Source organism: Parasteatoda tepidariorum, chromosome 5 (assembly GCF_043381705.1).
Source record: "Parasteatoda tepidariorum isolate YZ-2023 chromosome 5, CAS_Ptep_4.0, whole genome shotgun sequence".
NCBI classification, from domain to species: Eukaryota; Metazoa; Arthropoda; class Arachnida; order Araneae; family Theridiidae; genus Parasteatoda; species Parasteatoda tepidariorum.
The window spans coordinates 85,955,126-85,971,715 of NC_092208.1; the positions used below are offsets into that span (position 1 = coordinate 85,955,126).

The 16,590-nt window shown below is 31.8% G+C and overlaps 1 protein-coding gene across 1 annotated transcript in view; it reads right to left on the reverse strand.

Annotated features, from left to right (window-relative positions):
* Nucleotides 1–16,103, reverse strand: part of LOC107457266 (ras-related and estrogen-regulated growth inhibitor-like protein) — a gene marked incomplete in the record, with an annotated part of 74,458 nt that extends 58,355 nt beyond the window's left edge. The window contains 1 exon segment of the mRNA XM_043047604.2: nt 15,801–16,103. Coding sequence (XP_042903538.1) covers nt 15,801–15,975 — 175 coding nt within the window.
* Between the last annotated feature and the right edge of the window lie 487 nt (nt 16,104–16,590).

The window sequence follows — 16,590 nt, forward strand, 5'->3', positions numbered from 1 at the left end:
TGATATGAAACACACGATCAGATAAAACCAATACACGTATTCACAAAACCACGCTAGCATCCCTTAATAACCACGTTACACGAAAAAAGATAATAATTCAAAGGCAAACGTTCGGTGACAGGTAAGAGATGGCGTAACACCAATTTACACCTTGTTAGTGTCCGCAAGCATCTTTACTAGTGTTTCTCTAGTGATTTATGGAGAACGAAAACGATTGCGGCAACAGTTTTGTCACCAATATTAGGAACTTCTTTTTAGACGGAGAATTGAGGTCAAATAACTTAAAAAGAGAAAGTCGGCCGTTCATCACAGAAGTTTCACTTTTCTTAACCTCGAGGTTATGTCGCGCCCTCTCTGACGAAAAAGGGGTCGTCTGTTGACAGTGAGTGAAAACATGATTCGAAAATATTCCTGTGTTGTAATCTTTGTTAAGTGAGAACTCACACAATCACGAATATCGGAAATGTAAATTTATCAACACTTTTTCATGGCAGCAAAAAGCGTGTCTTTGTCAATCGAAAAAAAAAACGCAAATATGTATAAAACTTATTTAGTTGTCTTTAAAAAATAATAAGCAATTGTAATCAATAACAATTCTCACTTTGTGTTTACTGGCATAAGAATAATAAAAGGAAAGTAATAATCCGTACTAAATGTTGGTAAATAAGTCACTAGTAACGCTACTTTAATATTAAAAAAAAACTTTCAGTAAAGAACGAGTTATCTCGTCCTTAGCAATGAAAGGGTTAATGCCTATTTCGCTGTCTGTTGTAATCTCAGCGAAGTGAGAACTCACACAATCACGAATATCGGAAATGTAAATTCATTAACACTTTCATCGCGACAAAAGCGTGCCTTTATCTCACCTTCTGCGCTAAAATTGAAACAAAACGTAAATGTCTTTAATACTTGCTTTAAAGACAATACTTGTTTTACAATACTTATTTTATACTTTCAACACTTTAATACTTGTTTTATTTAAGAAATAATAATCAAGTGCAATCAATAACAACCCTCACTTTGTATTTACAGACATAAGAATAATAAAAGAAAAATATTAATCTGCACTAAATGTTGGTAAAGAAGCCATTGGTAACGCTGCTATAAATAGTGTCTAAGCAATTATCTTTTCATTAAAAAATTAATGAACTGAATATAAAATGCTCCAAGTTAAAAAAAAAAATCAGAAGATGCAATTGCTTAAGGCGTCTACAACACAGCTGATTGGAGGCTGGAAAGCAGTGAGTTCGATCCCTGGGTGGCTGACAAAACCAACAGCGTGTATATGCAACAAATGAGGTAAACCGGGTTCGAATCCAAGCGATGACTGATCAATACGAATTCCGCTGCCGGCTTGTACCAACAGCAGCGCACAAAGCATCACATCATCATCAGAGTCAACCACAGACTTTCCACNAACGCAAATGTCTATAAAACTTGTTCATTTGACTTTGGAATATAATAATCAATGCAATCAATAACAATTCTCACTTTGTATATGCAAGCCTAAAAATAATAAAATAAAAATAATAATCTGTTCTAAATGTTTGTAAATAAGTCGCTAGTAAAGCTACTATAATATTAGAAAACACTTTAAGTAAAGAACGTGTTATCTCGTTCTTAGCTATAAAAGGGTTAATGCCTATTTCACTGTGGGTTGTAGTCTCAGCAAAGTGAGAACTCACACAATCACGAATATCGGAAATGTCAATTCATTAACACTTTCATCGCGGAAAAAGCGAGCCTTTGTCTCACCTTCTGCGCTAAAATTGAAACAAAACGTAATTGTCTTTAATGCTTTGTTTATTTAATTTAAAAAAATAATAATCAAGTGCAATCAATAACAACTCTCACTTTGCATTTACATACATAAGAATAAAAAAAAAGGAAAATATTAATCTGTACTAAATGTTGGTAAAGAAGCCATTGGTAACGCTGCTATAAATAGTGTCTAAGCAATTATCTTTTCATTCAAAAAATAATGAACTGAATATAAAATGCTCCAAGTTAAAAAAAAAAATCAGAAGATGCAATTGCTTAAGGCGTCTCCAACACAGCTGATTGGAGGCTGGAAAGCAGTGAGTTCGATCCCTGGGTGGCTGACAAAACCAACAGCGTGTATATGCAACAAATGAGGTAAACCGGGTTCGAATCCAAGCGATGACTGATCAATACGAATTCCGCTGCCGGCTTGTACCGACAGCAGCGCACAAAGCGTCACATCATCATCAGAGTCAACCACAGACTTTCCACAAGACTTCTAAAACTTCAACATTTTTTCACTGGACATCATGGGTGCACCATCAAAAAAAGACTAGTATTACTCAGATGCAGAAAATGCCAAACAATTGGACACCATCAAAACTCCTGCACAGAGTCTCATTGTTATTGTGAGAGATGCTGCTACAAAGGCCATAGTGTTGAAAACTGCACAGAAAGGGAAGAATATTGCATAAATTGCCATTCATCCAACCAAGAATTCAACCGAAATTTGGACTGTCACCTCAGAGCCTCCTCATCATCCTGCCCAACTTACCTACATGAACTGAAGGAGTTTCGTCAATCCATTCAGAGTTGAGATTCCACTTTTTAACCGACGTCAACCAGCTAGCAGGCAAACACTTGGAAATATACTTTATATAACTAAGAACAGATTTCTAACATCTTCGCCCTTGTTTCAAGGAATTTATAATATTTTTTTTTCCTTATTATTAGATAGTTCTAAAATGTCTCTCTTTCCTTACACATTAGACAGGGAAAATTCAATCTTTCAAGCCGAACAGTTGGCAATCTTTGAATGCATTAAATATATTAAGAGCACTGAAAATTTCAATAATAATGATAGTTATATCATCTGGTCAGATTCAAAATCATCAATATCATCAATACTTGATTTTGGCACAAATAATAGAATTTTCTAGATATTCAACAAGAACTTCAACACTCATCAATACAAATTTCCTGGATTAAGGCACACAGCAATAGAGTAGGTACCCGTTCCTAGGCTGGAGTGATCTGGACTAGTGGCCAAGTCCTGGGCTATATGGTTAAGGGTTTTTCATAACCTAGGTACATGCTCAGGGCTTGGAGGAAAGAAGGAAAAAAAGCAGCGCTGACGTAAAATATCCTCAGTGGTAGATGGATCATGGGTTAGAGTCCCCTTGTCAGGCAAATCGCGGGAGGTCTTCGTGGTTTTCCTCTTCATGTAACGCAAATGCAGGTTAGTTCCATCTAAAGTCTTCCAAGGCAAATTTCTCCATATACTTGATCCAGGAGTTCCCTTTTCTCTTGAATTAGGTTCAAAATTACAAGGATACGGAGTTGAATATAAGTAGTTTTAAACCTTAAAATAGGTACATGTTAAACTGTCATGGCTGAAAGTCCTCTCGTTTTTTTTTGCGATGTGGAAGTTTGGAAAAAGGAGTACCAAGCCACGTTGCCAGACCAGGATCAAAATTATGTGGCATACTAATAATGGGTGTTATAAGATAGAACCCTGAAAATGCGGCTAGATGCTTTGCCATGATTTTGTAATGATTATGATTTTTTTTTCAAAAGCAATTTCTAACTTTGCAAAAAACAATTTTTCGTTTGGCCATGCATTCATCAACTCAAATGAAGTCAAGAACAGTTTTGCATTGTTTTAACTCAAAATAAAAAGGCGCAAAAATGGAAAATTTTAGACAGTCACACTCAAGTATTATAATATCCTTTATTATCCCATAATTCAAATATTCTAATGATTAGACTTCACATTGTCGTAGAAATAAAAGATTCCAATAGAAAACCATAATGTTTAATAATTAAGCACTTCCAACAACCTTGCCTTTGCGTCAGTAAACGAAATCCTAATAATTATCGTTTTTGAGAGACTTAAAATGGAGAACAGTTTTCCCAGAGTTTAGGTCAATGTCAGTCATCTAATTTTGGGATGTCTGACATTAAAAGTGTAATTTTCACAGCTTCGAAATAAAATTCTTTTGAATAAATTTTTATTCTTTCCACTTTCCGCGTAACGGTAAATTACTATTCTCAAATTGAAAAATACCGGTTATCATTATTTAGGTTAAAATTAAATCTGTAATAAATGGCGGAACTATGGAGAAAACATGGAAAATAATATAATAAAGATTTATGAAAAGAGAAGAAAAAACAATGTAAAAAAAAATATTTTAAAAAAATATTTAGGAAATTTTATTTTAAAAAATTAAAAAACAAAATAATGAAAAGATATCTCGTCATCAGCTCACACGAATATATCCGCAAAAAAAGAGTGCTTTCTGATATTGTATCAATACAGCCAAAGCAATATACATCAATACAATAATGTGAGAATCAGTAAGAAAAACTTTTTACGAAAATAGAACATATTAAGTAAAAAATACAAACTAAAACAGATCAAGCAAAAAAAGAAATTTTATTACGTTATATATATATATTAAAATTTAAACTAATAAATATCTAGCTTTAAAGGCTAGGTGTAATAGTTACAAAAAAATTCTTAACTTATGTAACAGTGGCAATGATGGAACAAAATTCTAAAAAGAGTAAAAAAAGAAAAACTTTAAGTTAATTTTTACTGTATTTTTCTATTTAACTTTTTATTCATGACTACTGTATATTTTGATCATGAAAAATATACCCCCGAAACGAAAATCCTTTATGTTTTTAATTACGTTTTAGATTTATTTCTAGAATTTATTTATTTATATTTACAATGATTTTGGCCACCACTAGAAACATAAAGTTGTATAAACGTGTTCAAATGTTTTCACTATAAGTGACACCATCAATCACACCTTATCTTATAATCTATTTGCAACAATTGGTGCGATTTAATCCCTGCGCGAAGCTTGTTGCACAAATTCATTAATGGGTTAAATTGAAATTATTAAATCTGGAGTGAAACGATACAGCATAAAAATTTCGTGCCAATACAAAATGGAATAACAAATCAATACCTCTGGGGGTACCGATCCAGGAGTTTCCTTGTTTTCTGGATAGGCTCTAAATTACAAGGCCACGGCGTTGAACATTAGTAGTCGTAAACCCAAAAATTGGGTCGACTGTTCAACGGCGGTCATAAAATAAAATAAAATAAAATAAAATAAAATAAAACACAAAATGGAGGGCGCATATGCGTACATACACAGGATGTCTGGAAAGTATGAAAACTGAAGAATATCTGGTAAAAATAAATCTGTTCTTTCACTAGTATTGATTGGCTATTATATATTGCTCATTGTACTTTAAAATTGTAACGTATGTTATCAGTTAAATTAACATAGTTGACTAAACAGAATTATCCATCAAACGCAAAAATTACAATGCGCCATTAAGTTAGATTGGCGTGTAAATTCTTTTTTAAAAAGATATAAAAGTATTTTTATTAAAATAATAAAAATGTTGCGATAAAATATTTTCATTTCAAATAAAAATTTCAGCAAAATTTGAGGGCCTAAATAGCCAGGTTGGCAAGGAACTGGATTCATGTTCCTGAGAACGGGAATCGGAAAAATAAATGGCGACGTTAAATGCCATGCTCCCATAACAAATTATATCTCTGCGGGTATTGAATTTTAGATTGATCGTCAGGTCAAAATTATGATCTGTGGATGTATGAATGAGTCCGCCCTATAAACGGGTGTGACGTATGGGTGTGGTAGAAGTCGAATTCTAGGCCATAGATGGCACCATTGGAAAACACCTCCTCTGCTGTAATGGCAGACGACAATAACAACAACAAAATTTGAGATCCGAAAATATAATAGGCAATAGTAAAAGAGCACATCATTTCATTTAAATGAATAGAACGAAAGAAAAAAAGTGTCTTAATAGTGAAAAAAAAAACTGCACATTGAGAAAAACCTAAATACAAAGACCTATTTAGCATTGATAAAGATAGGCATAGCTCATAACATATAATTGCACACCGAAAATTAAAACTAATGAAAATTCACTTAAAATTTATGAAAAAAGGTAAACCAATTACATAACATTTACAAATCAGAAAAGTTCCGGTCATTACACGAAGACAAAATCAGAAAACCGAAGAGCTAAAAGATTTGCTGTTCACTGTCCCCTTAAAATTAAGTTGTACATTTTTAATTTAGTAATTTATTTGACCAGAAATATATATTTGACTTGGTTTTGCATGTGAACCAACATATGTATTAACTGAAGCATAAAAAATTTAAAAGTTTAGTATTTTAGCCAATAATTACCACAGTGACGCTAGAAAAATTCAATTTTATAGTAAGAGCAGGAGGCGTTAATTTGATAACCATAGAAAAGCCGCTTTTATCATAAAAGCCAAGCAGGAAACTGTGAAAATGGTTTATAAATTTCTTCTTATAAAGTAGCAGAGGATTTTTTTTTCGTTATTAAACACTTTTAATTAACACTTCACGTTATTTAACACTTAACACGGAAATTTCTTTACATCTATATATGGCGGATTTTTTTTTTTAAATTTAAAACTGAAATACTTCTTTTTGCTGAATTTATTTTCTTGCCCGTAGTTATTTTTCTATTTTCTTTGAAAAACTATCACTATTTTACATGATACATGCTGTAAGTTGTATCATGTAAAATAGTGATAGTTTCCTTCGATGCTATTCGAGCTATTTATTTTTAATAACAATGGTTAAAAAAATCCAATTACTTATGGGCAATAGTAATTTTTATTTATTTATTTTTGTTCATTTATTTAATTTTATTCATTTTTATTTATTTATTTATTTCGTTTATTTATTTAATTTTATTTATTTATTTTCGTTTATTTATTTTTATTTGAATCAGTTTAACCTGTGTTTAAAGAATTCTTATCTAAAGCATCGAGTTTTTTTTTCTGTAGAAAATTATCTACTCCGATTTTTTCTTTTTTTAACTTTTTGTGAAGTTTGGACTCGTTTTTAAGGTAAAATGCTAATATCGAAAGAATTTTCTTAACACATTTTATGACGTGGGTGTTTTCAAAAAAGTACTTGGAAGTAAATCGTTTGAAGTAAGTAATCATTAAAAGCTATTAATTCTGGAGATAAATTACATAGCCCTTATTCGGGTCGCATTCCGTCAATAAATATCTACTTGTTCCGGAGCAACTTATCAACAACTAATCGTTGTTTCAATTGCCTCTATTAATCACCCAAACAACGAGAGGTTAACTTCCGAGAGAGAAAGGTTTGAAAGAAATATTGAGGCAAATTAACTTTGGATGCAAACTTTAAAATGTTGAACGAAGTAAACAATGGTTGTTCATTAACCCCACCTCAGAGTTACGCCCCAAGAATTACAATGGGCTCGGCCCGTTCTAACACGGGGGCAATCGTGTGGAAAAGTCATACAAACGAAGCATGTTTTAGACGGAAACGGTAAACAATCAATTTACGGTAAGAGGGATTAATCGAGATTTATTAACTTTAAAGAGTTTTGAAGGGTGCGGCAAGTAATGGTTGGTAATTCACATAGTAAATGAACTAGTTATAAGAACTAGATTTCAATTAATAATAACTGCCGCAATTTTTATAAACGAAAAATGTATAGGCAATATTAAAACTAGTTTTCTGAAACTGATATCTATCCTAAGTGCACGTAAAATATACCCTGTGCTAATTTTTACGCTCTAACGTGTATTAACCCCTTAACTTCTGCACACTCGAGATAATTCGAGCGGCGTTGTATTTTATGCTGCTAAAATTTTTCACACTCGAATGTAATCGAGAATTGAAAATAACAATGTGAAAGGTAAGAAAAAAAATCGTTTTATTGATATTTATTATTTACATAGGATTGTAAGTTAAAACACTTATTTGTTCAAGAATAAAATGTAGCCTTTTGCCATGGAACAAAAGTGCAGCATATCAAAATTGTCCACCGAAAGAAAAGTTAAACCAGGAACGGAATAAATTTTTTTACATAAAAATTTTTTTTTTCTTGGTTGGTTTCTTTAAAAAAATCTGTGCGTTAAGGGGTTAAAGAAAAATAAAGCTTGGAATGTTTATTTTGAACTAAGACAGCATGGAAATCTACCGTCCCGGAAGTTTTAGCTGAACAAAACTTTTATAGTGGTAGAGAATATAAGTTCCCTAATATGTATATTTCAACAGCTCTTGAAAACCGTTAAAATATATTATAATACAGGCCTGAAAGCGAGACGGAAAAGAGTAAATACTGGTATGAGAACTATTTCAATATTAGATAATATTCGGGAGGAGTTAATCTATTCTCAACAATAAACAATGCACTGTAGTTAATTTGTTCTCGGCGAAGAAGCAATTCAATGTAAAAATTGTATTCGTTAAAAACAATTGTGTCAAGTCTTTGTCAAAACACGTTAAGTTGAAGAACAGATGGAACAAGTTACAGATCAAAGGCTACGGTGGGATTTGTACCCGATACCTCCATGCCACTTAGCATTTGGAGAAAAAGTGTAACCGTTTGACTGAGAAACTTCTTCTTCTTCTTTAAATAAACTGGGCACCCTCTCCCATTCATCATTAAATTACATACAGTTAGGTAAAATATGTACATTGATTTGGCAAACATTGTGGTAGCCATAAAAAAAATCAAGCCGTTTGCTTGTGAAATAATAAAACAGTGAAAAAATTCCATATGACAAATTGACGTTTTTACATAACAATAGAAATATTGATTGTAGACTTAAATTAAAAATAAAGATAAAACATGATTTGATGTGTACAATAATTGATTTTTGAAAAATAAAGGACATAATTGATGAATATAGATAAATCATACCCTGATATATGATAAAATAACATATTTGGAGAAAATGCAGTAAATATATTTTATCAGAGAAATATTGCTCTTTAAATGCAATAGAATTTGCAAAAGAATGTAACGTGCATGGGTTGATAAATATATATGCATAAATTGGCTATATTATCAGAAAATAAATTGGAATGCTAAGAAACAACAGTCACTATCTTCCTAAGTTTTTTTTTCCTTCTATAATACATATTGGTCATTTATGACCAATGATTATGATTGGTCATTATCAAAATTTGAATGAAATTAATATTATATTGGTAGTTAATATTAATTTTATTAAAATTTTGAGTCATACCATTTGTAATCACCTTAAATAATCAGGGCTACCAACTTTCCACGCATTTTGTAAAAACGTATCTAAGTTTATGTTTCAATGCATTTTTTTATTCATTTAATCTTATTATCCACACCACTACATATAAATGCAACGCCACCTTGTTCCAGCTCTCTCGTGCCGAGGCTTTTTAAAATGTAGCTAAAATTAGCAAAAGCTCTGGGTTTTTAAATGTCTACCACCCAATAAAATATTTCGCAAAAAGCGTAGTAATTGGCAGGCCTGAATAATAGAAGAAATTCCCGCTAAAACTTAGAAATGCTAACTGGTCCGTAATTTAAACAACTGATGAGTAGTTTTTATTTACATCGCACTAAAGCTGCACAATGGGCTGTTGGCGACGGTCTGGGAAACATCCCTGAGGATGATCCGAAGACATGCTTTCACAATTTTGATCCTCTGCAGAGGGGATGGCAACCCCGGTTGGGTAGCCCGACGACCTGCGCACGAAGTCGAGCACTTTACGGTTGAACAGTTTAACGAGGACCAATATCGCACACTCTCGGTCCCTTCGTAGACTGATCCAAGTAGTCACCCACTCGCACACTGACAACAGCCAGTGATGCTTGACTTCGGCGTTCTACTGGGAACCGTGCCTTAACGATCAATCCACTGCGGGACAAACATTTGATGAAGATCGGTGCTTCTGGCAGAACTCAAAATGATATGCAGTTCTTATCCATAATGAGTGGGATTTTTTTATAATTTAAAATTAAAATAAATAAATAAAATAAAATATTTTCATGACAATTTAATTTTTAAAATCAGCAATGGAATTACATTAATTTAAAATAACGTGACTGCTATTGATTTCGTCGCGCTGAAGAAAAATACCACATCAAGATTTTCTGTAAAATCTTTCCCTTTTTCTCCTGCTATTATTTCTCTGACGCAGAATTTTTATTAAACATATTTTTATACTTTTTTACATCATTTTGTAATTATTAAGCTCGAAATAAATGAAAAACATTATATTTAGCATTTTAATAACGCATGGTTATGAAATACTGCAAGAAGCAGCAGTGTCTTTTTTCTAAGTAAAAGGTGACATTTTCCAAACGCACCTCACTACCATAGAATAATTGTTCAAATTTGCAGTTATTTTGATCTAAGAGAAGCAGTTTGTATCATTTTCGGTCAAAATAAGAGAAAAATATTATATTTGGCCTGCGAATAATATTTGGTTAAAAAATGCAGTATCGGTGTCTCCTTTTGCTTGAAAGGTAAAATTTTCCTAACATGGCTCACTTCCAAATAATAATTTTTCAAATTTGAGCTAATTTGCAGTTGTTTAGATCTGAGAGAAACATCATTAATGAAATTTCTTTCTTATAAATGTTTTAATATGAAGGGGGGAAAAATCATACTTCCTTTTTCGGATTTTATGTCTCAGTACAAATATAATTACGATAATCTAACAGATTTTTTAAGTAACTATTTGACAGTTTTTTATAATTAAAAAATGTCAACATATACTTTTGCTTGTAATTAGAGCACCAGAAAAAAATACATAAAAACGACACCAGTGTTCCTGCTACCTCAAAGGGTTAAGCGGCTTATATATTTAAAACAATAAATAATGATTATAAATTGGAACAGCATTCCCGAATCATGATAGTAAATCGAGAGCCTACTAGACTTTTTATGCAGATACCCTTCATATGGACCATACCTTCTACCATTTCAGATTTTTGAGAAATATATTTTCCAGTGGTAGTGAAATAAAGCAAATAATTTTAAAAGATAATAGAATTCTTATGTAAATTTTGTCAAACCTTTGGGCATGACTTATCCATATGACCTTTAATATATATCGGTTTCAATTATTTATGTGTTTGCTAAATTCTTTTAATTTTAATTTACTGAACTAAATTAAAATTAATTAAAATTAAAACATTAATACGTTAATACTAGGAAATGCTAGGGATAATACTAGGAAAATTACTTTCTTAAACTACGGAAATTTTATAGTAGTTGGAGAGTAAGGGGTAAACATTAATAAATTCATAAGGCCTCGAGTTGTGCAATTTATGTAAGTTTAGGCAGTAACTAAAATGAGCATTTGTTTAAAATTTGTATACTATATTCCAGTTATGAGCCGTGGTGGCTCAGGGGATAGAGCGTTCGCCTTCCAATGAGGGGAGCCAGGTTCGAATCCGAGCGATTGCTGGTCGATACGAATTCCACCCCCCGGTTGACACCGACCATAGTGCTGCCGTGAAATATCCTCAGTGGTAGACACTTCATGAGTTAGAGTCTCCTTGTCATCAGGCCAACCGTGGAAGGTTTGCGTCGTTTTCCTCACCATGTAACGCTAACGCGGGTTAGTTCCATCAAAAAGTCCTCCGCGAAAGCAAATTTCTCCCAATATTTGATCCTGAAGTACCCTCGTCCTCTGGGCTGGGCTCAAAAGTACAAGTCTACGGAGTTCGCATTGGTAGTCGTAAACTCAAGAACTACAACATTAGGAGTACGATATTAGTAGTCGTGAACTCCAAAAATTGGGTCGGCTATTCAACGATGGTTATAAAATAAAAATGAGAATAAATAATCCACTTATATTTGTCTATTATCTTGCAATTAATTTGTATTATTTTCCATGGATGTAACCTCTGGGTTGTTACATTTTCTTTACTTACTAATTGTATTACTTACTAAATATTTCATTGTGATAGAAAATTTATTATAGCCTCTGGTGCACTATTTATTAAAATACATTTGGATTACAGTCTAAAGAAGAAAAAAAACTGAAGCATACGAAGGCATGCTTCTATACTTATTTTAAACTTATTGAGCGAAGAAATCATTTTGTATAAATTAAATCACCCTTAACTAAAATGTGATTTGTATCTTGCAATTAAAATGCAACGCTTCAAATAAGTCTTAGATTTACTCTCTCAAATGAGTGGTGCGTGAAAGTTGAACTACGTGTTTAGGTAAGCCCGTTACATTATCGAACGGATAGGTTTTAACTCTTACAGGAAATAAAACGGAAATTTTAAATGTCTTTTCAATTTGGGCAAAGGAAAATTAAGTATAATTACTACTTTATTCAGGAAAAACTGGGCACCTGGGTCGCGAATTAAGTATACTCAAGGTAGCCAGCTTATAACGATTTTGCTGTAATTTTTTCTAGTGGCAGCAAATTTGCGTTTCAATGCTTAGTTCTTAGCTTAATCGAATGCAAACCTATCTATAGGAGAAGGATTTTTAAAGGGACATTCTTTTGAAAAATAGGCTAGAAACGTAATTATTATAGTGATTTTGTACAGTCAGTGAAATAAAAATAAATAAAATAATAATGGATCACCTTAGTAAGTTTCTAACCGTTAGTCGGGTTATGATTCTGTAAAGAATTCTGGAAATATATCTTAAAGATATCTCCTAAATTATCTGTAACGGTTAACTATAACTGCGGTAGAATATACTTATTTTGACCAAAAAAACGCACTTTTTCTGAAAAAACATGTCGATTTCTAATAGCATTCGATTTAGAAGGCAAAAATAACCCCTGAAACCAAATTTCATAAAATTCTAACAATTAAAGGAGGGCCTACAAAGACAAATGAACATATGGCGGGAAAAAAATGGAATGCCGCCAGTTTTTGGCTTTAATAGAAACAGATTTACGTAAAGCATCACTTTTGCGCAGTCTATAAATAATTCTTTGCTTTAACTTACTATTTCGGAAGCAAGTAAGTCCCCAAATTTAAAAAACGAAGATAAATTGGCAGCAAGATATTTTAAGTTAGTTACAACGCAATATTATCAATCCGTGTTATGTGGTCTTCCTCTCCATGTAACGCAAATACGGGTTAGCTCCATCAAAAAGTCCTCCACGAAGGCAAATTTCACCCAATACTCAATCCAGGAGTTTCCTTGTTTTCTGGATTGGGTTCAAAATTATAAGGCTACGGAGTCGAACATTAGTAGTCGTAAACCCATAGAATTGGGTCGGCTGTTCAACGACGGTTATTAAAATATATATAACAATTTCTATACCTCCTAATTAAAGGAAAAATTTGGTCATTAAAAAATTAATTAATCACATTTATTCTTTTTATCTAAATTCCTCAGTATTTTAAATTGTTGTCTTTGAGTTGTCTTCGCGCAGTTAGAATTATAAAATGAAAGCTTATTCAATTTGATTTAGATGTATGTAGAATTTATTATATTAACAGTAAGTATAAAACTAAAATCTATCAATTTTCCAAAAAAAGCAATTTAAAAAGATTATATTCATTTGAAAAAAGGGTGCATATAGGGGCCTTTCTGGCCGGGCGGTATCATCCGCCAAACGCTGTGCGAAGCGTGGAGGTGGCGGGTTCGAATGCCGCCGTGATCCAGGATATATTCTTCTTGATGTCCTTCTACTGGACAAAAGCTTATAACCCTAAAATTGAGCACACAAGACTGTATGTTATTTCAATAAAGCAATTAAAATGCTAAAGGGGACCGAAAATGAAAAAAGCAATAAAAACTCATTTCATTATTAAATATTTTATATATTTAATTATACAATCTAAACAACCTCCGTGATTTATATTGGAGGTTATTCATATCTAAAGCGAAAACATTCATTTCAATCTTTTTTAATAATAAATGGAAAGAAATATTATAAAAATATCAACTAATTTAAAGCTCTTTTAATAGTTTTTTGTTTTTTATGTCTCCACTTTTTATAAAAAAAAACATCTAACTAAAAAAACATCAGCATATCAATGATCAAATTTTGTAAAATTGATGATCTAAATTTCGAGACGTTTTTAGGATTTTCTATTAACTTCCGTAAATAGAAATTTATAATGATAATATTGAAATGAAATGCAACCGTAGAATCTAAACACTTTCATGAAAAAGGAGAGAAGCTATCTACGATATTTATTTTTCCAGTTTTGTGATATAAAATAAGTAGAAAATAAATTCCAATTTTATTTCAATCATGAACGCATGGCTGAAAGCTTTCTACGCTCTTTGTAAAAATTTATTCTAGTGGTTTCTAAATTTATGTTTCAATGTATTACTTTTTATACATTTGAACTTATTTTCCACACCACTACATGTAAATGATTTAAAAGTTCATATGCAACGCCACTTTTGTTTTAGCTCTTTCGCGGTGAGGCTTTTAAAATGTTGCCGTACTTAGCGAAAATTCTGAAAGCCTTGGTTGTTAAATGTCTACAAAATACTTTACAAAAACCGTAGTAGTTGGCAGGCCTATGAAAGCTCAAATTACAATCAGGTAAAAAAAAACTTCGCTTTAAAAAAGTGGTTATAGGTCTGGATTTAAAATAAGTGAACATTAGCAACCCGTTTAATTTAAAAAGTAATGTCGTCCTCATAATCTCACATTCACATAAAAAAAAAAGCATTTTATATTCGATACAAATTATTTTCGAAACCAAAATTAATGTGAATAATGATATGATGCTAGTAACAAATTTTTTTCTTTAATCCATTTTTCTTTTTGGCTATCAAAAAAAAAGCACAAGCTTTTTTTTCAATACGTACGAGTTAAATAAAAGGAAAAATTCTGAAATAACTTATTTGGTACGATAAAATCACTTTGGAAACTTAAATAAGCAGAAAAATACGTTTTTTTTTAGTTTTTATTTCAGGAAAGAAAATATTATTACCACACTTAATTCATGATATTAATCTGGGGCCATATTTACTAAAACAAGCAAACTCATTAGTTAACATAGTGAAAAATTTGGAAAATCTTGCTGCTTCCTTTTATTTGTTTTATAAATTTGGGATTCAATTGACTTAACTGCCTTATTAATAGAATTATGCAATGAGTAATAACTAACAACCAGCACGGATTCCCGAGTGCTTTGCGTTAATCTGTTTCTACCAATGTCAAATTTAGCGACATTCCAATTTTTATGCCAAGTGTTTATTAGTCTTCGTAGGCTCTCTAATAGTCAAAATGTTATGAAATTCATTTTCAGGGGTCTATTTTTGCATGCTAAATCAAAAGTAATATGCTTCTTCAAAAAGAATAGTGCGTTTTTTAAATCAAAATAAGCATACGCTTGAGTTCTTAGTGTAATGTAAATAATTATACTTAAACAATTTTTCCTAAAATTCGCATATTTCTCTTGCTAATATAGTTAATACCCGTTCGATTTAATGTAATAGCTCTGTCGAAATTCTCTTAAACAAATCCCAATATTTGTTTCAAAAATTATGTATTTTAATAACAAAATTATATTACTGTTACTGTATTTCACGAGTAAGTATTAAAAACGTAAATAGTTTAATTTTATATAATTCTTTCAGTTTTATCAGAAAACATATCAGTATTTATATCTAGTAACTGCAACATGGTGTTGATGCTTTAACTTTCATCATCTGCTTAATACCGCACGATGTTCAAAACTTTTTCGATGGATTGTAATTCAATGTATAAATTTCAACACTTTCCTAAAAAAAAATCTTGTTTTCGAAATCAATTTATAATTTTAAAAAAATAAGCATAGAAAAAAAAACAATTTTCTTCGAAATAAAAAATGAAAAACATTATTCGGTTGTTTGCATTTGCAAAACTTGTTTATACCCTTGTACTTCAACCATTCATTCTGCCACAACAAAAAAAACGAACACAAAAGATTCAACTAAACTATAATTCATTTTACATTGCAATGATATGCAATTAAAAACCAAAACTCACCTGACTTTCCCACTCCTTCGGCTCCAGTCACGAGTATTTTAAGCCGCGTACCGCTCACGTTGGTCATTTTTGACATTAGTTTTGACTCCGACCAAAAAAGAAGACGACTTTGCCGGTTGGTTTGCTCGTGTAAGAATGACGAACACTTCACTACGAACAGGTGAGTACTCTTCATCTCTTGCACACACCCCCTCTACTACCTCTTTTCTTCCTTCTTCTACTTTAGGTTGATGCACCCCTCTTCAATCTGATCATTTTAATGTTTTTGTATGAAGATGGAGAAGAAACCCGTTCGTCACTCAAACAGAAGAATATTTGGCGAATAAACAGAGAACATTGAGATGATTTGTAATGATGTTTGATCTCTGTTGAGTAAGCTACCGTGGTTTTATTATTCAGCGTGAATTGTTGGCTGAAAAAAAAGTACTTTCGAACTTCCTCATTGACCTATACACTCGTAATTTTCTTTATTGGGAAAGTGATGATTAGGTATAAATTATTGCCGTTAAAAAAACATGAATTTCAGAAATTTTTTGATATTTTTCAAAACTTAGCAAACTTTTTCGTCCAGCAAGCAGAGCAAAATAAATGTGATTTTAATGTATCTCGGTTGTCATATGCGCAGAAAAATCTGGAGGTTAAGCTTCTTTTATCCAACTTTTTTTGGGAAGCATAAATTGCACAGGGAAACAGTTTTATTATTGCATTTATGATATTACAAAACTCTGACTACACATCTTCTCATGTTAATTATATAATAATCCGTTGGTGAATTAAATGTAACGGTAGT